At 37.5% G+C, this 21,900-nt stretch overlaps 1 protein-coding gene across 7 annotated transcripts in view; it reads left to right on the top strand.

Annotated features, from left to right (window-relative positions):
- USP47 (ubiquitin specific peptidase 47) overlaps nt 1-16,764 on the top strand; it is a 72,962-nt gene extending 56,198 nt beyond the window's left edge. For 5 of the 7 annotated variants that reach the window (XM_068988558.1, XM_068988557.1, XM_068988563.1 and 2 more), the window contains 10 exons: nt 743-862; nt 2,533-3,310; nt 8,117-8,292; nt 8,640-8,720; nt 10,251-10,366; nt 10,724-10,842; nt 12,394-12,524; nt 14,224-14,271; nt 14,362-14,492; nt 15,318-16,764. In XM_068988558.1, the coding sequence (XP_068844659.1) occupies nt 743-862; nt 2,533-3,310; nt 8,117-8,292; nt 8,640-8,720; nt 10,251-10,366; nt 10,724-10,842; nt 12,394-12,524; nt 14,224-14,271; nt 14,362-14,492; nt 15,318-15,492 (1,875 nt within the window). In that variant the 3' untranslated portion in view covers nt 15,493-16,764. The remainder of the gene's footprint in view (nt 1-742; nt 863-2,532; nt 3,311-8,116; nt 8,293-8,639; nt 8,721-10,250; nt 10,367-10,723; nt 10,843-12,393; nt 12,525-14,223; nt 14,272-14,361; nt 14,493-15,317) is intronic. The other 2 variants (XM_068988562.1, XM_068988560.1) reach the window with 2 other exon arrangements.
- Nucleotides 16,765-21,900: the final 5,136 nt, after the last annotated feature.

The following is a 21,900-nucleotide window of genomic DNA, read 5'->3' as shown; positions in this document are numbered from 1 at the left end:
TTATGACTAACTGCTCTTTTTTATAGTTTAGTCTAGAATACGAGCACTGAGGTAGAATACAAAAGAAACACATGTGTTTTCTTCCCTGAAGCTTATAATTTTGTTGGGGAAAAATATGTCTGTAGAGTATAGACAGAAAACAGGATGCCAAGAAATTTAGTGTTTATAACTAGGATGCCTCAGAATTAGTCATCATTAACTATACAAATGAGGCTTTGTAAAATGTAAATTATTTTTATTTGCTCATTTCATGAGAAATTTCTTAAGTGACACCAAAAATTAAGGACATGGAATTTTAGAATAACTTTAAAATTTACCTACTAATTTAATCTCATTTACACAGAAAAAAAATTGATTTACACAGAAGACCTGATCAAAAGTCAAGAAGTTAAGTGGTTTGACATCAGTTCTCACAGTCAGTTATTCAGTTCCTCTGGAGTCAGATCACCTCATTTACTTCATGAGTTTGGGAGAAATAGAACTTTTAGTAATTGTTACGTTTAAAATAGTTTCAGAGTATATATTTATAAGTGATACTCTGTTCTCCTAATTTACAGCCTATTTAGTGGATAGGACTAATGTTTTTTTTTTTTTAATTTGTAAATCTCTAGTAAGATTATTTTTCTCTTAATTTTCTTTCTGCTGTTTTTAAGAACTCAGCAGTATCTTACTTTCCCAAATTTCCAAGTCAAGCATAGTTATTTTGAAAAAGTACTTTTTAATTAAATCGCTTTGATTTTAGGCTATCCATTTACCTGCTGAAACAATGAGAATAGTGCTGGAACGCTGCTACAATGATTTACGCCTTCTCACCGTGCCCAGTAAAACCCTGAAAGCGGAAGGGTTTTTTAGAAGTAATAAGGTATGTCTTTTATTTTCCCATTACAATTTTCTATACTGCTGTTCACCATTTGTTTGAAATTTACCTTTTAAATTCTCACGTCCTTCCAGGAACTACCTGTCTTTATCGTCAGGTCAGATCATGCTTCTTTGTCTTCTAAGTGAGTCTTGCTGGTTCTCCTTTTTGCCTTGTTCATGTGCCGCCCCGACATGCAGTGTTTTCCCCCATCTCCCTACATTTATTTTTCAAGCCCCCGATTAGTCCTGCCTCTCTGGTGGAACCTTGATGACTACTTCTGGTCACAATGGTTATGTCCTCTGAGTTTTGTTCATTCTTGAGCTCCTCCCATAAAGCGGTACTTCATGGTGAGTCTGAAGCATGCCTAGGTATCCAGAAAATTCTTATCTTGGGTTCACCCCATGTTATTCCCTTTGCCTACTCATTTATCTCTAGAAGGAAAAAGAAAGTTCTTGTTGGTCTTTTTGTTGCATCCCTTGGTATCATTGTGTTTCCATCATATCATTTTTCATGTGTTTATTCCTAATCCTATTGGTTTACTCTGGATAAACTGTAGCAAAGTTTCCTTGATTACCATCTTTTCTTTATTACCATTTCCAGTCTCTTTCATCTTAGGAAAGGTTAATCTTTTATCACATTTAGCCCTTTTTTTATATTGTTTTATTAATTTTGATGAGTAGTTTTTATTCACCTCTAGTTTCTTCCAGTACTTCTGTGAGGTATTTATATATAACATTAAAATCTCTAATCTACCCTAATACTGTTTTAGGATAAGGAGTGGGAAGGATCTAACTTAATTTTTTCCCTTAAATGGTTAGCTTATAGCCCTCATTTATAACATTTATTGAATAACATTTATACAAAATTAAAAATGCTATTCATAATTGCCAGATATATATATATATGCATTTCACTTTTTTAAATTTTATTATAGAAAATTTTGAATAAATGCAGAAGTGCAGAAAATAGTGTAATGAACCCTTATGTACTTACCACCCAGCTTCTATAATTATTAAGTCTTGATTCATCTATATGTAACTACTTCCCCAGATTATTTCAGAAACATCCCCAGCATCATATCATATTTCTAAAAGATGAGAACTCTTTTAAAATAACCACAATTATATTATTACACCTAAAAAATTAACAGAAATGCCTTAATATTAACCAGTATCTAGTCAGTGTTCAGATTTCCCCGATTATCTTAAATTTTTTTTTTCAATGAAATTTGCTCAAATCAGAATCTGAATAAAGTCTGTTAATATCTCAAGTTTATTTTAGTCTAAAGCTTTCTCTTCATGTTTGTTTCCTTGCAGTTTATTTGCTATAGAATCAAGTCATTTGTCCATAAATTTTTTTATAGAACTTGGATTTTGGTGTTACATTGCCAAGATGTTTTTATGAATGTTCCAGTAAGCAAGAGATTTGACAGGCACACACACATATGTGTGCCCCATCTATCTTAGGACAGTTTATGGCCAATTAAAAGGAGATATGAACATAAAGTTTATTTTAGTCTCCAAAAACAATATATATGTCCTTTAGAAACATTATCATCTCAAATTTTATAATCTGTTGTGCACTATCTTATATTGATGTGATATTATTCTTACAGTCAATGAGATTGTCCCCAAAATTAATGGTGTAATGTAACTCTTTAACTTACTGTTTAGGTGTTTGTTGAAAGCTCTGAGACTTTGGATTACCAGATGGCCTTTACAGACTCTCATTTATGGAAACTCCTGGATCGGCATGCAAATACAATCAGATTATTTGTTTTGCTACCTGAACAATCTCCAGGATCTTATTCCAAAAGGACAGCATACCAGAAAGCTGGGGGTGACTCTGGGAACGTGGATGATGACTGTGAAAGAGTCAAAGGACCTGCAGGGAGCCTAAAGTCTGTGGAAGCTATTCTAGAAGAAAGCACTGAAAAACTCAAAAGCTTGTCACTGCAACAGCAGCAGGAGGGAGATAATGGGGACAGCAGCAAGAGTACTGAGACAAGTGACTTTGAAAACATTGAATCACCTCTCAATGAGAGGGACTCCTCAGCCTCAGTGGATAATAGAGAACTGGAACAGCATATGCAGACTTCTGATCCTGAAAATTTTCAATCTGAAGAGCGGTCAGATTCCGATGTGAATAATGACAGGAGTACAAGTTCGGTGGACAGTGATATTCTTAGCTCGAGTCATAGCAGTGATACTTTGTGCAATGCAGATAATGCTCAGATCCCTTTGGCTAATGGACTTGACTCTCACAGCATCACGAGCAGTAGAAGAACTAAAGCGAACGAAGGGAAAAAGGAGACCTGGGATACAGCAGAAGAAGACTCTGGAACGGACAGTGAATATGATGAGAGTGGCAAGAGTAGGGGAGAAGTACAGTACATGTATTTCAAAGCAGAGCCCTATGCTGCAGATGAAGGTTCTGGGGAAGGACATAAATGTATGTACTTTAAAGAAAAAGGCTGCTTCTTGAAACAGCCTCAGTCTTTTTTATCAGTTCATTTAAATTTTTAGTTGAGAAGAATCAGCTAAGAGAAATGCTTTGTCCTAAGATTACCTGTAGCATCCTGGATTATAAGATTATCCTCTCTCTTCCTTGCTTTCATTTTTGATGAGTTGTAGTGAGCAGTGTTCTTAGACCTGTGATGGAATGATGTCCAGACTTTGGTGAGATGATTGTTAAAAAGAAAGAAATTAAGAATATTTTTAAAGGAAAGAATTATAATAACCGTACAAAATTTTAAAAAGGAAAAGAAATAGTTTAAATGGCAAATAATATACAAAAAAAGGCCAGGCACTCTAGAAACTTTAATATTCAGTGCCTAGAAAAAATTTTAATTTGTGCATTCCTTCCCTTTCTTCCATCACCTACTCCAAGGTGCACCATTCCTACACCTCCTAAAGAGTACATAACTAACTGGGAAAGTCAGAGAAAGAAAAGGGACCTTTTCCCCCACATTTCTTTGAAGGAAGCCTCAGGCAAGATATAAACTAGAAATTCTGAATTGTATGATCTCAGAATGGAAGTGATTTGGGCACTTGGACAAACAACAACAAAAACATAACATTGTATGAGACTTAATAAAAGAATTCATAAAATATCAAACTAAAACCAGCCAGAGAATTAACAGGACAAACAAGTGCAAGATACAAAAATATTTCTTCAAGTTTAAAAGGGAAATAGCTGAAAACCTAAATACTTTGCATTAGTCTGAAAGGCAAATATTAATATTACCCCTTATATTTTTATATTTTAGTTTTCAAAGCACTTGTTTGGTCTCACTTGAAGCTTCTCTGAGAGTAATAAAATAGACATTGATATCCTCTGATGAGAAAGCTGAAACTCATAGAGGGTGAATGACTTTCCCAAAAATACATATATGGCTAGTAACTAGTGGGACCATTGCTAAAGGTTAAAGCTCTAGTATGAACGCACTTGCTCCTGTTAGTTTGTAAGGGAGTCCCACTCTTCATCTCTCCATTTGCATGCCTCCACAGCTGCTATTTCCTGAATATAAGCTGTACCCAGGCCCTATGTATTTGTTAGAAGTAGGGATGATCAAAGCACAGCATTATGCTTCATCTCATGGAGAGAAGGTGCACAAAAAACCAGTGTGTTAGCTAAATGCTATGATGCGCACAGTCTGAAAATTGGATCTTTTAAAAGGAAGTGATAGAAATTATGAAATCAGTGGTAAAAATACATAAGTTTGTGTTTTTAAGTAGGTTCAAAAACAGCATAATTATTTGACATCCATACATACCTATATCTTAAAGAAACTCGAGTGGGAAAATGTGGATTGGTAGATTAAAATGGAGACAGAAAAACTCTATCATAGTAATACTTAAATTTTAATTTTCATGGATTTTTTTTTACTTACAGCTCTCGTTAACATGTTATTTTATTTAGTTCTCAGCAGCTGTGTGAAATTGATATTGTTAAACATATCTCACAGATGAAGAAACTGGCTCATACAAGTTAAATAATTTGCCTGAGGTCACACAGTTAGTAGGTCACACTGCTGGGATCAGATTCAAGTATTCCAGTTGCAAGCCTAGTACTCATTTCTCCACCCTCTCACTGCTAACCGCTGTTTCTTTTCTCACATCATAGTACAGGAAAGATAGCTAGTACCTACACTGCTTTCTTATCATTCTCAACCTTTCAAGAGCATTGCAGAAATTAAAAATAGCTTCTCTATGGAAAAAGGTTAGAAATTTCTTTCAAGGAGTTTGTTTTTGAATGATGTACTGGAAATTTGACTGCATTCAACTGTAGGAAAGATTCAGTGAGGCTTTTAGAATTAGAGTTTGAAGGGTCTCATTTCCATCTTAAAACAGTTAATGGAATCTTTACAAAGGAGCCTGCTGACCATTTTAACCTTTTTAGAAATACATTGTGGGCTAATTTACTAGCATTCATGGAAATAGTAAAGCATGTGATGAAGACAAATCATTTTCTACGAATTATTTAAGTGTTCAGAAGCTATACAAAAGGTTGTTTGAGAAGAAAAGGGGAAAACCCTGCAAAGTGTCTTTCCGTGTTTAACAAACTGGCTTAGGGGAAAGGGAATGGGGATGATAGCCAGCAGCCAAGTGTTTCAGGAATCTGTACTACGACTGCTTCGTCACAGTTCCACAGGGATCTGAAAGTAGATGCTTGGGAAATGTGGATGACAGGTAAAATACAAATTCTCCAGAATGATGAAATGGCAAGGTAGAATGGGTAAACAGAGAATTTGATACCTGAAGAGTGGTATGTCCTGCACTGTATAGGCAATTCATGTAGGTAATAACCAAATAACACTTAAAATGATGGTCTTGAAGCAATTAGTTATAATCCAGGAATTGTTTCAGGGAGTACTTATAGACCTCTTTGAAAATACTGTCCAAGTGTGACCCAGTTGTAATCTGCAGGCAGTAGGTTATAAATAGGAAGGCCAGAGTAATAAAAATGGTCATGTATTTGCACTTTAACTCTTTGTACAGTTTTGGTTACCACCTCTTTCAAGAAATACATAAAAGAATGAAAAAGGAAAGCTTCTGAGGGCACTTTAAAGTTGCAGCTGTGAAGAGACTGAACTCTTCTGTATGAAGGCATAGATAGGAAAATCGATATGATGGTGTTCTGTAAAACCACTAAGTAATTATAGCTCATCAATTAAGCTGACACTTTGTCAGTGCTGTGTTAAGCATTTTGCATGTATTGACCCGAAAACACATTTTGAGATATGAAGATTGTTATCTTTGTTTCATAATAGAGATCACTGAAGTTCAGAGAGGTTAGTTGAAGTCACAAATCTAATATGTGAAGGGGAAGCCAGGCCATCTAACTCCAGAACACTTGGTTCTAATCACCATATTGGACTATATCAATAACCAACGAACATTCATGTCTTCCTGTGATAACAGCATTACTAGGAGTTATGAGAGAAACCAAAATGGCAGTGATAGCTTTTATTTGAGTAATGCCTTAGAATGTACTACATTTGTTGAACAATAGTCAATGAGACTGGGTAATAATCCCATGAGAAAACTAAGGCTCAGAGATTGGATAAGTACCTATAACCATTTATCAGACCAAAGTGGCAAAACTGAAATCCAGCCATAGGCTGCTCATTTCTAATCAAGAAATTTTTTCATTACACCCTTCTCAAGAAATCTAACCCCTCTCTGGTTAATAAATAGAGGTTTGTTTGCCAAAAGCTAGATTGTTAATATGTAGGAACATTCCTTAAAGCTTAAAAATAGACATTTTAAACAAACTAAAAGATACACTGCCTCAAAAGGTATATACAGTAAATAAAGTTCATCACTGTATGTTTTCTGCTGATTCATACTTGTCACATTTTCTCTAGTGAATCAGTATTTTATAACCGGGAAAATAGTAAATAGACATTATTTGAAAAATCCATTCAGAAAAATTCATCAATCCTAGTTGGGATGACTTGAAAATGGAAACCAAGAGTATATAAAGGTTTCATCCTTCCCCTCTCATGTAAATTTCACAGAAACCTGTGGTCTGCCCTACAGAGAGCCTTAGGGCTGCAGAGAAACCGTGAGCCTGGGACTCTGTGGCAGCTTTTGCTTTCGGCACTGTCTGTTACAAGAGAAGGAGGCAACTAGTGATGTTTTCCTCTCTAATAGAATATAAAGATCAGAGTAAGAAATATATTCCAGAAGTCATGAGTATACTCCAAAAGTAACATCATGAGTGGCTTATAAAATAAAGGACAAAGATTAAAATAATAAGCATTAGAAAAAAATAAAGCACATCAAAGATAATCCTACTATAATGCAAAAGAAAGTGAAAGTGAAGTCGCTCAGTCGTGTCTGACTCTTTGCAAACCCGTGGACTGTAGCCTACCAGGCTCCTCTGTCCATGGGATTTTCCAGACAAGGAGTGGGTTGCCATTTCCTTCTCCAGGAGATCTTCCCAATCCAGGGATTGAACCTGGGTCTTCCATGTTGTAGGCAGATGCTTTACCATTTGAGCCACCAGGGAAGTCCATATTGTAATGGAAAGAGAGCTTAAATTGAAGCTTAGAGGAGGTTGGAGTTTCTGATCCATGTAGGTATTTCTGTTACAGTCCAACCAACTACATGATAAGACAGACATCTTTGTATGCTAGTCTTGACATTTTTGGTAGAAATCCCAGAACTAGATTTACTAATTTTTTAATAAATCTAAAAAATTAGATTTTGAGGTTATTACTATTATGAAACTATTCTAAAAGCATGATTAACTTATTAACCTCACTGAATTGACAGTAAGATACTATGAGATAGGTACGGTATTATCTCCATTTTTCAAATGACAAAATGCAGGTACGGAGGCTGGTGACTTGCTCTGTGTCTTGACAGCTAGTAAGGAAGCAGAAGAGGCAGGGGTGAGATGCAGCCAGAGCCTACACTGCTGCTGTGTAGAACTAGAAATGTATGTATTTGAAAAAAATTCCTGAAAGTTTGATTTTTAAATTAGTGACCAAAATGAATAAGCAAGTATCTCACACTTAAATATCTCAGAATATTTAAAGCTATCGGATTATACGTAGCATATGCTCAGTGTCCATATCCATTCAGTGTAGTACATTAGCTAAAAGCCAAGTGACTGAAAAGGGGTGCTTTTTCCTGCTCACAGTGTAGTTAGCAATCTATAATCTGCTATATTTATACTCTAAAGAGGTTTCTTTTACGTTTTTGTTTCTGTTCTTTTTTGTGCGTGTCTGTGTGTTTATGTGCTTAGGGTTGATGGTGCATGTTGACAAAAGAATTACTCTGGCCACTTTCAAACAACATTTAGAGCCCTTTGTTGGAGTTTTGTCCTCTCACTTCAAGGTCTTTCGCGTGTACGCCAGCAATCAAGAGTTTGAGAGCGTCCGGCTGAATGAGACACTTTCATCGTTTTCAGATGACAATAAGGTTGATAAAAATAATTCTGAATAATTAGAGTCTGTTTTAAATGATAGATTTGAGAACATCTTACACTACTTCCAAGTAAGATGAAATAGATACCCTAAAAGGATTATTTGGTGATTATTGGGTTTTTTTGTTATTGTTTTCTGCATTCATCTAACAAACATTTGTTAAATGTTAACTGTGTGTCAGTTACTATTCTAGGCATTGGGAAATCAGAAATAAAAGATATACCTGTTCTCAAACAGCCCAGAATCTAGACAATTGGGGGGAGACTCCTAAACAGGTGGGGTGAGAATGGGTAGTTTATTCTACTGAGACAGTACATCTTAAAAAGTGTGTTTAATTTGTAGATTACAATTAGACTGGGAAGAGCACTTAAAAAAGGAGAATACAGAGTTAAAGTATACCAGCTTCTAGTCAATGAACAAGAGGTAAGTAACATACTTACAAGCAATGTAAGGTCACTTTGGGTAGTTATTAAAAACATGCAGTGTACAGATTTTATTACTAGACATTTCTTTTTATCTCTCTAAAGAAGGAAAGGGCTTTCCCGGTGGCTCAAACAGTAAAGAATCCACCTGCAATGCAAGAGACCTGGATTCTATCCTTGGGTTGGGAAGATCCCCTGGAGGAGGGCATGGCAACCCACTGCAGTGTTTTTGCCTGGAGAATCCCCATGGACAGAGGAACCTGGCAGGTTACAGTTTAAGGGGTTGCAAAGAGTCAGACATGACTGAGCACCTAAGCACAGCACAACACACAGAAGGAATATTTCTTTCTAGGGAATGTTTCAGTTGTGCAAGCCATACTATCTCTGTTGCAGCTACTCTGTGCTGCCATTATAGCACAAAAACAGATATAGGCAATACATAAGCCAACAGCAGTGACTTCCTTCCAGTAAAATGTCACTCAGAAAAACAGGCACCAGATCGTGGCCCTCAGACCATTTTTGTCACCCCTCTGATCTGAAGTGTTGATACAAATGCTGGAATGGCATACATTTTCTGCTTTTTAAAAGTGGTTTTGTTCATGCTTATTTTCTGGGAATGATTGCATAATGATACAGAAGGATGGCAGCTGACCTGGAGTGTATATACTCTTTTAGTTCAGAGAGTCATTTTTTAACTAGCATTATATTTAGTGCCTCTTTGTTCTCTAAGTGCTTACAGATATTAACTCCTTTAATCCTCATCAGTTACCTCTATTATAAAAGTACTGTTATTCCCACTATATAGGTTAAGAAACATAGGCGCAGAGAAGTTAAGTAACATGCCCAAGTTCATATTGCTTTGAAACGGTGGATTAAGAATCTAAACAGACTATGTTCTAGGGGAGTAATAAAATATTCCTGTGATATTTAAAACGGTAGTAAATACCCAGAAGAATAAGACAAAGACACTATTTTTAAGACATTTATAACGTCTCAATGAAGACCTAGACAGATGTGAAAAACAGCAAATAAGCGGGTAATGTTTTCATAAAATGCCTTCATTTGTTCAACAAATTTTATTAGGCATCAGTTATATCTCTTATGTGTGATTCATTACACTCATTTTGGCTTATCTTTGAGTTTGGGGTTTGTGGATTCTATATCTTGAGACAATTAATGGATGTATTTGCAAAATTAGTAATCATTTCCCTCATTTTACTCTATAAAGGTGATAATCATTGTATTATAAGAAGAGAAATATGAATGTATTATCATATCTAATCTTCACAATGACTCTTAGGAAGATACTGTCCCTAGTTTACAGATGAGAGAACTGAGGTACAGAAATGTTAAGTAAACTTGTTCAAGATAATAGGGTTAGTAAGTAATGGAGCCAAGATTTAAATATAGGAAGACAGACTCCTAAACCCAGTCCAGTAATTGTCACACTATAAAGTACAAATAAAATGTTTTGTTGATCTTCATTTTAATGTGTAATTCAGGGTGTAATTGTTTATCTTTACTTTCCTAGCCATGCAAGTTTCTGCTAGATGCTGTTTTTGCTAAAGGAATGACTGTACGGCAATCGAAAGAGGAGTTAATTCCTCAACTCAGGGAGCAGTGTGGTTTAGAGCTCAGTATTGACAGGTAAAGTAAAATTACAGTGTCATCGCAGTTTGAAGAAAGTGTGGTTAATTGACATGGATTGGTATGATTTTCTAAAACGAAGACTTTTAAATTCCTGTACTGTTCAGAATTTTGTACTATAGATTAATATGATAGAACTAAGCAAAATTATTTAGGAATTGGTATGAGCTTCTTTGCTGGACACTCAATTTGATGTCTTGAGATCATTTCATTGTATTTTCCCAAAATTTTAATGAATAACCACTTGACTTTTGTATTTGAACATTTCATTTTTTCCTTGATGTCAGATTCATGTTACTTTTTTTAAGTTAAGAATTTCAGAGTATAGTAGTTTAAAATATCTTATCACATTTGTAGGTTTCGTCTAAGGAAAAAAACATGGAAGAATCCTGGCACTGTCTTTTTGGATTATCATATTTATGAAGAAGATATTAATATTTCCAGCAACTGGGAGGTTTTCCTTGAAGTTCTTGATGGTATTATCATTATTTTTGTGGAGAAATATCAGGAGTTCTCTAGAAATAATAGAAGCCTGTAGCTTTTCTCAAATAATGAGCTGCTTCTATCTTTTCTCTGGGCCCCATTTGCCTTTTAAATATTTCTTCTTTTCTCTAATTTTAAGAATATGAATTCCTCCTTTCAGGGAAGTTGCAATTTCAGAGTTGTATTTTTAGTACTTTTTACTGAAAGTAAACATTTCTTAGCCATGTTTGTTTTTTAGTATCTTGTTTCATTTTGGCTTATGTGCTTTGAGGATGTGCTATTAATTTTTCAGAAATTTTGAGAACAATATTAGTTTTCTAGGCTATCACAGTGTCTCAGACTGGGTGGCTTAAACAACAGAAATTTATTTTCTCACAGTTTTGGAGGCTGGGCATCTGAGATCAAGACGTTGTCAGGGTGGGTCCCTTTTGTTGGCGGTGAGGGGGAGTCTGCTCCACGCCCCTCTCCCGGCGGTGGGGGGAGTCTGCTCCACGCCTCTCTCCTGGCAGTGGTTTTCTGGCAGTCTCGTGGTCCTTGGCCTGTAGATGGATGCCTTGACAATGTCCTGATCTCTGCCCTCATCTGCACACAGTGCACTCCGTGTAGGTGTTCCTATCTGTGTCCCAGTTTCCTGTATAACTGTGTAACAGTGACCTAGAAGAGCAATGTGTGTTACCAGTTATTCCTTCTCTGAGTATCTGGGGCCTTACAGAGTAATCCCCGTGTCTGGGTAGGCCAAGAAGAGATGAAGGACATAGACGTCACCCTTGTTAGGAAGGAGTATATATTGGTGGAGATGAATTAGCCAGAATATGTCACTGAATGGTGGATCCTTGCATCAGTATCATTTCAGTATGTATTTTAGCATCAAAGAACTTGAGTAAGATTTAAGTCATGTGATTAAATCTAAGAAACATTGGCCTGTAATTTGCCAGACATTCTGACCCATGGTGCTGCAACAATGAATAAAGAGCAGTGGTTGCCTCGAGATGCACAGTGTATGGGAAAACCAGAACTACAAACCTGTCATTCCAAAATGATAGGTGCTAAGAAACACATCAGTGCAATTGGCTCTTCTGTACATCAAAGAGAAAGGTCACAGTTGAGCTGGGTTTTGAAGAATCAGCAAGTTTGGGAGTAAAAGAGAAGGATTAATGATAGCTTGAATGAAAAAAGATAAAATGAAGGCTGTTTGATTATGATTTTAGATTGTGGGATGATAGGAGCCAACAGAAGGGCAAAGATTAGAGGTCCAAAGATGAGAGTAGTTGGGAGAGCAGTGTCCAGCAAGACTCACGAGAATGAAATTAGGAGTTCTGGTGGAAGGAGAGCTTGGGGGGGTTACGGATTATCTTCTGAGACTGGAGTGGGGAGAGGGAGTATTTCATGCTGAAAACCTCCTTGGGTTAACTAGTTTCTTTTATGCCTGCTTTTCAAGAATAATGCCTAAAGGAAATCTTTTTGTTTTCGAGGCAGTATAAGAAAAGGCATATTATGAATCTTTAGAGTGAACAGAATGATGGCTTACTCTTGCATATTCTTAGGGGTGGAGAAGATGAAGTCCATGTCACAACTTGCAGTTTTGTCAAGACGGTGGAGGCCTTCAGAGATGAAGTTGGATCCCTTCCAGGAGGTTGTGTTGGAAAGCAGTAGTGTTGATGAGTTGCGAGAGAAGGTAAACTCATTTTAAACAAAATGAACTAACATACATTTTTTTGTGTGTTGCATAAGAAAGACCCTACGAAGTGAGTGCCAGACACTGATGCTGCAGCCTCTCTGTTTCAGTCACACCTGTGCCACATGGCCATTGTTTCTTAGGGCTGCTGATGCTTTGAAAAATTATGTTGACTTCTGGCCATCTAGAAGTGAGCCCCCGCTTTCTATTACCTGGATCAACTTTGCCCTAAGTAGTTAGGATTAGAGTTACTAAAGTAAATTGCTATATATATTTAAAAAACCAGATGAAGTATAATTAAATAGAGAATCCAGCTGAAGGTTAGGGTTAGCAAAGGTGAGACTCCTAAAGATCCCTGGAGAAAGGTACTAAGACAGTTGGCATTTTGGGAAAAAATGTATTTCCATATTTCACACCAAAAAATTCTAAATGTATTAAATTTATATTTAAAAATATAGTGAAATGATAAATGTTCTAGATGAATATATTGAAAATAAGTTTATAATCCCATAGAGGGAAAAGTATTTGTGAGTATAATACCAAAAGCCAGAAAAGGAAAGATAGGCAATATAAAAGTTAAATCTTCTGCACAGCACCCCCTCAAAAAATTTTTTAAAGCAATGCATAAATAAAACTAAAAGAAAGGGGAAAACATATGAAACATATGTGACATGTCCAAATTTAAAAGGATATACAGATTAATAAACTGGACTGTCTAATTTTAAAATAAGCAAAGAACATGAATAGGCAATTCATAGAACAAGAAATACAAGTTAAAACAATAACAGCAGCAAAAAAAAATTAAAAATAGAAGACAATAGTAGCACTTTTTTACCTCTTAAATAATGATGAAGATTTAGAAAATAAAAATATCTAGAGCAACAGTTCCCAACTTTTTTGGCACCATGGACCATTTTCATGAAAGGTAATTTTTCTTTGAACCAGGCAGGGTAGGGGAAGGAGGATGGTTTGGGAATAATTCAAGCACAGTACATTTATTATTTACTTTATTATTATTATATCAGCTCTACCTCAGATCATCAGGCATTAGATCTTGGAAGTTGGGGACCTAGAGTCATCATGGCTTGGGTAAAACAGGCAATATCCTACACCTTTGATAAGTGATTAAATTGACATAAGTTTTTCAGGGTTCAGCTTGACATTGTTTATAAACATTTCACACATGCAGTTGCACATCTAAGAATTCAGTAAAAAGAAATTTGTAGAGATATGCAAGGAAATATATACAAAGTATACATACTGTATAGAATTGTAACTGGGAAGACCTAAAAACACGCCCAGTGTCCATCAATTGGAAATAAAATGGTATATTTTTCAACTAGTGAAAAGAATGAGGTTACTCTGTATGCTGTTTTTTATAGGTTATATAAAGTTATCATATAGATGTGTTTCGTAGATGCAGCTTTATGTATTTTATAAATGTGTATATAGTTTATACATGTATAGGAAAAGGTCTGGAAGGAATATATTAATACTAAATTGATATTTTGAGACATGGTACTTGCAGGTGGACTGGGGAGATAGTTCTACTTCCTGCTTTCAAAAAATTTTATATCAAACATGTTACTTCTTTGGAAAAAAATCAAAATGTTTCTTCGTTCACAAGGTGAAAAGAAAATTGCTTGTTTCAGCAAACTTAGTTTTTAGGTGAACTCATGTAAAATGTTTACTCTTACAGCTTTATGAAATCAGTGGAATTCCTTTAGAAGATATTGAGTTTGCCAAGGTAAGACCCTGAGAGTGTTTAAATCTGGGTACTAGTGCTAAGTAAACATGGCCAACGGTGACATTCATTCATTCATTCTTTTTTCCTTAGGGTAGAGGAACTTTTCCCTGCGATATTTCTGTCCTGGATATTCATCAGGATTTGGACTGGAATCCCAAAGTTTCTACCCTGAATGTGTGGCCTCTTTATATCTGTGATGATGGTGCAGTCATATTTTATAGGTAACATTCACAATGTTTTGGTTATTTCTAGAGATACCACATTTTTGTTGTACATCTTATTTTTCATAAGCAGCTTTATGATTGTTATGATATAGAATAGCCCTGATCAGTAGAAATATAATACAAGCCATATATTGCATTTTAAAATTTCTAGTTAGCCACATTTTAAAATGTAGAAAGATAATATTTTAATAAGTATTTCTAACCCACTATATCCAAAATATCATTATGACATGTAAACAATATAAAAATCATTTCTAAGATATTTTGCATAATTTTCCTTGTAGTCTTAGAAATATGTGTTTATTACACTTGCCTCCCATCTCAATTTGGATCTTACATACTTCAATAGACACACATGGCTAGTGGCTGCCAGATCTGTCATGGTACACAGAGAGAGGAAAAAGAGTAGTCATTGGAGCCTGGCAGATAGGTATTCAAATTTCGCCTCGTTATTTATTTACCTAGGTCCTCATCTGTATAATGGCATCAGTAATGTCAGCCTTGCAGGATTTTATGAGAATTTGAAATACTGCATTTAAAAAAACTGGCCTAATGGCTGTTATAAATAGATGTTTAATAAATGATAGCCATTATATACTAATAGTAACATGGAAATTATTCTATGCCATTTTTAGAAGTGAGTGTTGTGTTAACATAATAAACACATTAGAAGTCTAGGACATCTTAGTATAAGTTATATAACAAGTGGTGACAATCAGATTTAATTTTTTCACTGAAGAGCATTGTAGCTTTTAAACATAAATTAAAGGAGGCAGATGGTATGTATACTGGTCTAATGTGTCATTAATATTTTAAATGTAGGGATAGAACAGAAGAATTAATGGAGTTGACAGATGAGCAGAGAAATGAACTGATGAAAAAAGAAAGCAGTCGACTCCAGAAAACAGGACATCGTGTAACATACTCACCTCGGAAAGAGAAAGCACTAAAAATTTATCTGGATGGAGCACCAAATAAAGATCTAACTCAAGACTGACTCTGCTAGTGTAGCATTTTCCCTGGGGGATTCTGGCTTCAATTAGACGGTTCACTGCTACTGTGTAGTGCCATGCTGGCCGGACATGGTTGGGGGTAACCCAGTGACACCAGCACTGATTGGATGGCCCTTCGCCAATCAGAAGCTCAGTGCCCAGTGGGCCACTGTTTTGACTTGGAATCATGTTGTGCACTATAGTCAAATGTACTGTAAAGTGAAAAGGGATGTGCAAAAGAACAGCGAAACCTGCTACTAGGAAAGTGGGACGGGGAACGAGTAAACTTCTTTTCTTGCGGACAGATGTGCACCTAGCCGCTAGTAAAACCAGCCTCAAACAGGATGCTCATAGCTTAATAATAAAAGCTGTGCAAAGGCCATGAATGAATGAATTTTCTGTTTATTTCACTGATACACACATTACCTCATTGACAATTCAGAAGTAAATGCAACGTGTGTTGACTCTTGGAAAGCAGCAAAAACAGGAGCTGAAGAAAGAAAATGTTAGAACCAGCCATAACCCAGTAAAGAATCGTGAAGTTGTGTTTTTTTTTTTTTTCATTTTTGGCAAAGTATTAAGAACATTATTCTAGAACATCAAAACATTTCCCTAGACCGCTCCCAGCAGGTGGCAGCTCAGATTGCTGCAGTGTTGTAATTATAACTGATTGTACGTAAGTTATGGATGTAGAGAATTCGTTTCACGCGTTCATTCAGCATGTAAATAAAATTGATACTATTGAGTTACCATAATTGCAGTTCAGCTATTTCCCATGGTTATTCCTTTTACATATCATTCATGATGTACATTTGTGTACATTGAGAGGTATAGCAGTCTATGTAAATGTAACCCTCAGTGAGGTTCCTCAGCACTGGGTCCCATACGATTGTATTTGCCCTTGTTAATGAGGTTTTTCTGTTCAGTGGCTTCAATTTTTATTTAGTACATTTATTTTTTAAGTTTTACTTCAAGTTTGAATCTTCTAAAACCTTGTAAGTCCCAGTTTAATTTTTGGAGTTAACACGTAGTTACATGTAGTTTAACTTTGGGGAAACATCTTAACATCGTGTTGAATAAACTTGCTAGGAAGTCAGGTCATGGCGCAGGCTAATAGAGTCACCGTGATTTCATTGCAGAGTCTGTTAGAATCAGCAAGTTTGCTAAATACAGCTATTCAGTGAACACAATTCTACGTCAATTTTGAAAATGCCATCTAATTTATAAAAATCAATAAGAAGGTTTTGGTAAAACTTTTTCATGCCAGATGCTGTTTACAACAATGAACATGCCAATAAAACATTTGTTCATTCTGTGGTGGTATTTTAGTCATTAAACTTTTGTGGATGAAGAATCTGGGTTCAAGAGAGATTTGTTTTCTTTCAGTATAACATTTTGTAACATATTGAATAGTTAATTCTGTGATAATGTAGGTTTACAGTAAAGTTCTCGTAAGAGAGATGAAAAGATGTTAATATTTAACTTTGGAGGATCCTGTCAATATTTCAAAATCAAAAATTTACCCTTTTTTCCCTTTTAAGAAAGAATTAAAAAATAGTATTAACAAAGGTTGGTTGCAGTTTGAATATAATGATTTGAGAATTCCATAATATCTTAAAAGTCTCCACAAGGGGGAGAAAGAAATCTTTTCTAAGGTATTTTTGTGGCTAATTTTTATTCCATATAGACTATGTAGCATTCTGCTAAATTGAATGGCAGTACTATTCTGGGTTTGGATTAGTAGACTTGATGGTATTCTCAGAGGAAAATGTTAAGCATTTGTTAACGAGTTGTCTTTCGGATCGCTTAGATTTTCTGGTGCAACGTGATGGCTACTTGGTTCTGGTACAGGCCTGCTTACCTGGGATACAGGGGTTAGTAAATGTGGTTTCTCCTTTCAAGGACTGACTGTGGAACAGAGGAGACCGATTTGTTAACAAAATGGGTTTGGGGCCTTGTTTGGTTTGGTGTTCCTGTAAGAGTAAATAGTGAACTTTCCATATTGTTCCTCATCCTGTGCCTTCTACCCGTGTTGTGTTTGTTTCGTGTTTGCTGCTTCTAATTGCAGGCATATTACAAACACCAAGAGTAAAGAAAATGTGTATCTCATTATAGAAAAGGAAAAGCTTTTTGCTCTTCAGTGCCATGTTGCACTTTAAAAATCTCAATAGAAAGGGATGGTGATTTCAAACTGATTCGTGGCAATGGAAGCAGTAATTTGTGGTGAAGAGATTCATGTGTCAGCCTTCCTCAGAGAATCAAGTGAGCACCTCTAAGCCAAGGGACAGTGGAACCTGGTGATCACTCATCTACTGAATCTTCTGAGGCTGTGGCAGGCCACGTGCCATAAAGTGTGACCTTGCCCCCCATGGCTTACAGCAGAGTTTTGAAGAGGTTTTACTGTGGGGCACATGAGTTTGTGTCAGCCAGGCACACTCAGTGAGAACCAAGTACTTGCATATCTGTGGCAGGGGCTGAAGGTCGGGGGTGAATTCTGGCCAAAGAAACAAGAGCTATGTTTTCACTACTCTGCCTTGGTTATTTAGCTGGTCTGTACAGAGGTTTGCTAGATAAACATCTGCTTCTCAAACTAAGGGATAGTAGTACATAAGATTAAAAAGTGAGGGAAGGAACTCTATACTACACAGTGTTTGGTAATCTCTTTTGTAAGGGAATGGAAAGTATCGATCCTTTAACTTTCCGAGAAAGTGGGAGTGAATTCTGCCAGTCAGTTAGCTGTTGGTTGCCAGGCTGCTCTGTTAGGAATGGTATCTAGACAGCTACAGCTACAGATTTCCAGCATGGTCTGAGCTGAAGAGTGCACAGTATCAGAGCACTGCAGTGTTATTGCTAAATCTGGAAGTGACCTGTGAATGTATGGAATACAATAAAATCTTTTATTCTGGTTCATTTGCTAGTTTTTCCTTTTCAATTGGCTGCTGTTCTGAATTTTGCCCCTTTGTTTAGCATAAAAAATAACCAACTCTTGCACTTGTGACTTGCAAATTATAGTCTAGACAATATGTAATAGATAATCTGAATTCGTAAGTGGTTTTTTTTTTTGCTAAATGTATTCCATCTAAGCAATTTCTAATTTTTGCAAAACAAATCAATATTTTGGTCACTAGCAGTCAAAAGCCTTCTAGGGCCAAAAATCCTTACATCGAAGGCAAAATTGTGTGCATGTATAGTTTTCTAGGGGTCTAGTAAATGTTTTTTTTAAAAATCAGGTTTCTAAAGGAGTTCACCACCCAAATAAAGTTTGTAGTCACATAGGCTTGGTGTACAGGACATCAGAAGATGCTCCTTCAGTGTCCTTTGTGGGGAAGGGGGTGCTATGAGCATTTGGTTAGATACAGTGTTAATTTTCGAAACTTTACTCAGAAACAATACTTGCCAGTTTAACCGTTTAGAAAAGACTAGGGGCCAAGTTAGGAGGGCAAAAGAGTGCTGGGGAGGGGTGTTCTGCCTGTCCCCCATGATAGTACCACCACCTGCTTCCCTCACTGGTCTAACTGGTCAGGGCCTGAGAATTTACCATGTCAGGGGATCAGTGGGCCCCAGAACCTTGCCTTAAAGGTGAGTACCATGTTCTGTCTCCGCTTCCTTTGTTCACAACCTATCCCTTCCACCAGTATAGAGGGCATGCTTCATGTTCAGCCTTTTATAATGCTGAAGTAACCAACTGAAATACCACCTTTTTGAGATACGAATAGTAGAGTGGTTCTGTTTTTCCTACCAGCTGTGTTTTATTGAATACAGTTTTCACGCTGGAAGAGGACTCGCAGTTCTGTAACTTTTAAGTCACTTTGCATTATTCAAACAATCTGATGAAGTGTTTCAGTCATCTGATTCAAAGGTCTCCACCCCTCAACACACACACAGTGCCTGCTGGATGTGATGCTCTCTGCTTAGCAAGGGAAGGAGGCAGTGGTCAACACTCCCACTCCCCACTGGCTCTCTCTGCACCAGCTCTATGGATGGTGGAAAAGGTAAGGAAGAGGGCAGAGAGCAGTGTCCTGTTGGTGGTGGTGAGGTCACTGTCTCACGCACACACGTACATTCCATTATGGTTTCTCACAGGATAGTGAATCATTCGTTGTGCTATACAGTAGGACTGTTATCCATTCTATATATGCCAGTTAGCATCTGCTAATCCTAAACTCCCAATCCCTGCCCTACTCCCCTTTCTCCTTGGCAATCACCAGTCTCTTCTCTGTGTCCATGATTCTGTTTCATAGGCTCATTTATGTCATATTTTAGATCCCACATCTAAGTGATTCGGTATTTATCCTTCTGACTGACTTCACTTATGATTATTTCTAGTTGCATCCGTTAGTTTTATTGCCTCTGCCTCATAGGAAGTCAGAGAGAGAAATAACCTATTTTCCAAACACTGATCTTCCAAAAGGGGATTTCTTACCAGTTCTTTTGTCAACTTACATGAGCCAGTTGAGCTGCTGCTGCTACTGCAGCAACCCCTCTCAGCAAGCCCTACGAGGAGATGCCTAGCTCCACGGCTCTCGGCTCTCTGCCTTTAGAAACCTGGTCTGGCTATCAAAACATAATCTCTAGTCGGCTTTCTTGACTCTGGTGCGGATGCACAGACCCCAGGAGTACTTCCTCCCTGTATACCACTCTTCCACCACAGCAGACCACCTTGTTTCTCTCTTCAGCTCTCATCCTTCTGCCTTACACCCCTTTGTTCTGAGTGTGTCAAAAGCCCAAAGAAACAGGGTAGGGAGGCTGGAAACGACTTGGAGGAGTAAAGAGAGGGAGCAGGAAGACAGTATGAAGAGGAAGCTGGGAAGAATCCGCAGCAATCATTTTTGTTCCATTATACTCCTCAGTCTAAGACTGGGTGGGTGGACAAGCCAGCCACTCACCTGTGCAGAACGTGGGGCTCAGACTCAGAGCTTGTACCAAACACCCAAACCCTTCATTTTCTAAACTTGCTTTCCCATTGCAGGCTGGAAAGCAGGTGGGTTGGGACTCATAAAGCTATACGTTGTTCGCCTTTTGCTTGTTTTTTATTTCAAACAACATAGACTAACAGCACTTGATCTGTCTTGTTTGTGGTTGACTTTAGAAGGAGTCCAGAAATAGCTGACGGCAGGACTGCGTTCCTTCTCAACGAATTCAAGGACCCAGACATTTTCCATTCTGCGGTAAGCAGAGTAGCAGCCCCCAAAGGATACCCGTATCCTAAACCCCAGACCCTGTGAATACTTCCCTTAGGCGGTAGTCTGGCACTCGCATCTTCCTAACTGTCCCTATTCCTTCTGCCCTCCTGAGCAACTATCATCTTCGAAAGCCAGTTCTCATGCTGCTTCCCTTCCTGGGAAGGCTAGGCAGGACGACGCCAGAACCAAACTCTGCCCCCCTTTATACATTCCACTTAGAATCCTGAGTAGAGATATACCAGCTACTTGAGTCAAGCCTCTCATGTTGTTACATTTTTGTGGCTATGACAAAGTAGAACAAGATAATATACCCGCATATAAGCTCCAGGAGACAGGAGCCTGGTTTTATCTCATGTACCACCGTCTCCCTGACACCTTACCTAGGGCCTGACATTTAGTAGGTACTCAATAAATTTTTGGATGAAGTAATTTTCGGCCTCTTCTCCAAATGCTCAGTTTATCTCACCTCCTAGCCACTGTACATTACTTGCAGTCACTCTTCTATACCATCATCCCTCCTCTTTGCCTCCCTCCACCTGTGGCCCAAAATGCCCTTTCCTATTCCTTCTGCCCCCCCTGAGCAACTGTCATCTCCGAAAGCCAGTTCCCGCCCAGCTCCTCCAAGCTCCCATGTGCTCCTGCAACACTGCAGATGCCGGGTCGATGGCTTGCCTTCTGTCAACGCTGCATTCAGTGTCTCTCCCTCACTCGGCTGGGACGCCTTCAGGGAAGGGACCCTGTCTGGATCACCTTGGTACCCCTGGGGCATATCACAGCACCTGGGCCTGAGCATCTGGTGAGTAATAAGGATGCAGAGTGGTCCTGATGATTGTGGACACTGAAGAGAACAGCTGTATATCACATCTTTAAATTATCAGTATATCCTGGGCATACTGTACTAGATAATTGTTTTCGTTTGACGTCTCTTTCACTTCAGCTTTTCGAGTCTCCATTTCATCTGCTAAATGAAGAAAATACTCTTCATGGGTTTAATGAAGATTGACTTAATATGAGTATACTCTCTAATCTGGTGTCCATCACCCATATGTCACCCTGACCTTCATATATAGTAGCTTTATTACTGTGAATTATGGTCCCTGAAGATCTGTGTTCGGTCCGGAACTGCAATTGATTAAAGCAGCCTCCCCTCAAAAGGGGCATGTGCTGGGTTGTGTGCTTAGTCGTTCAGTCTTGTCCGACTCTTTGCAACCCAATGGAGAGAGAAGCCTG

The sequence above is a fragment of the Capricornis sumatraensis genome, chromosome 16, assembly GCF_032405125.1.
Source record: "Capricornis sumatraensis isolate serow.1 chromosome 16, serow.2, whole genome shotgun sequence".
In the NCBI taxonomy this organism is placed as follows: domain Eukaryota; kingdom Metazoa; phylum Chordata; class Mammalia; order Artiodactyla; family Bovidae; genus Capricornis; species Capricornis sumatraensis.
The sequence above is the reverse complement of the archived record's forward strand: the minus strand, read 5'-3'. Positions and strand labels throughout refer to the sequence as shown.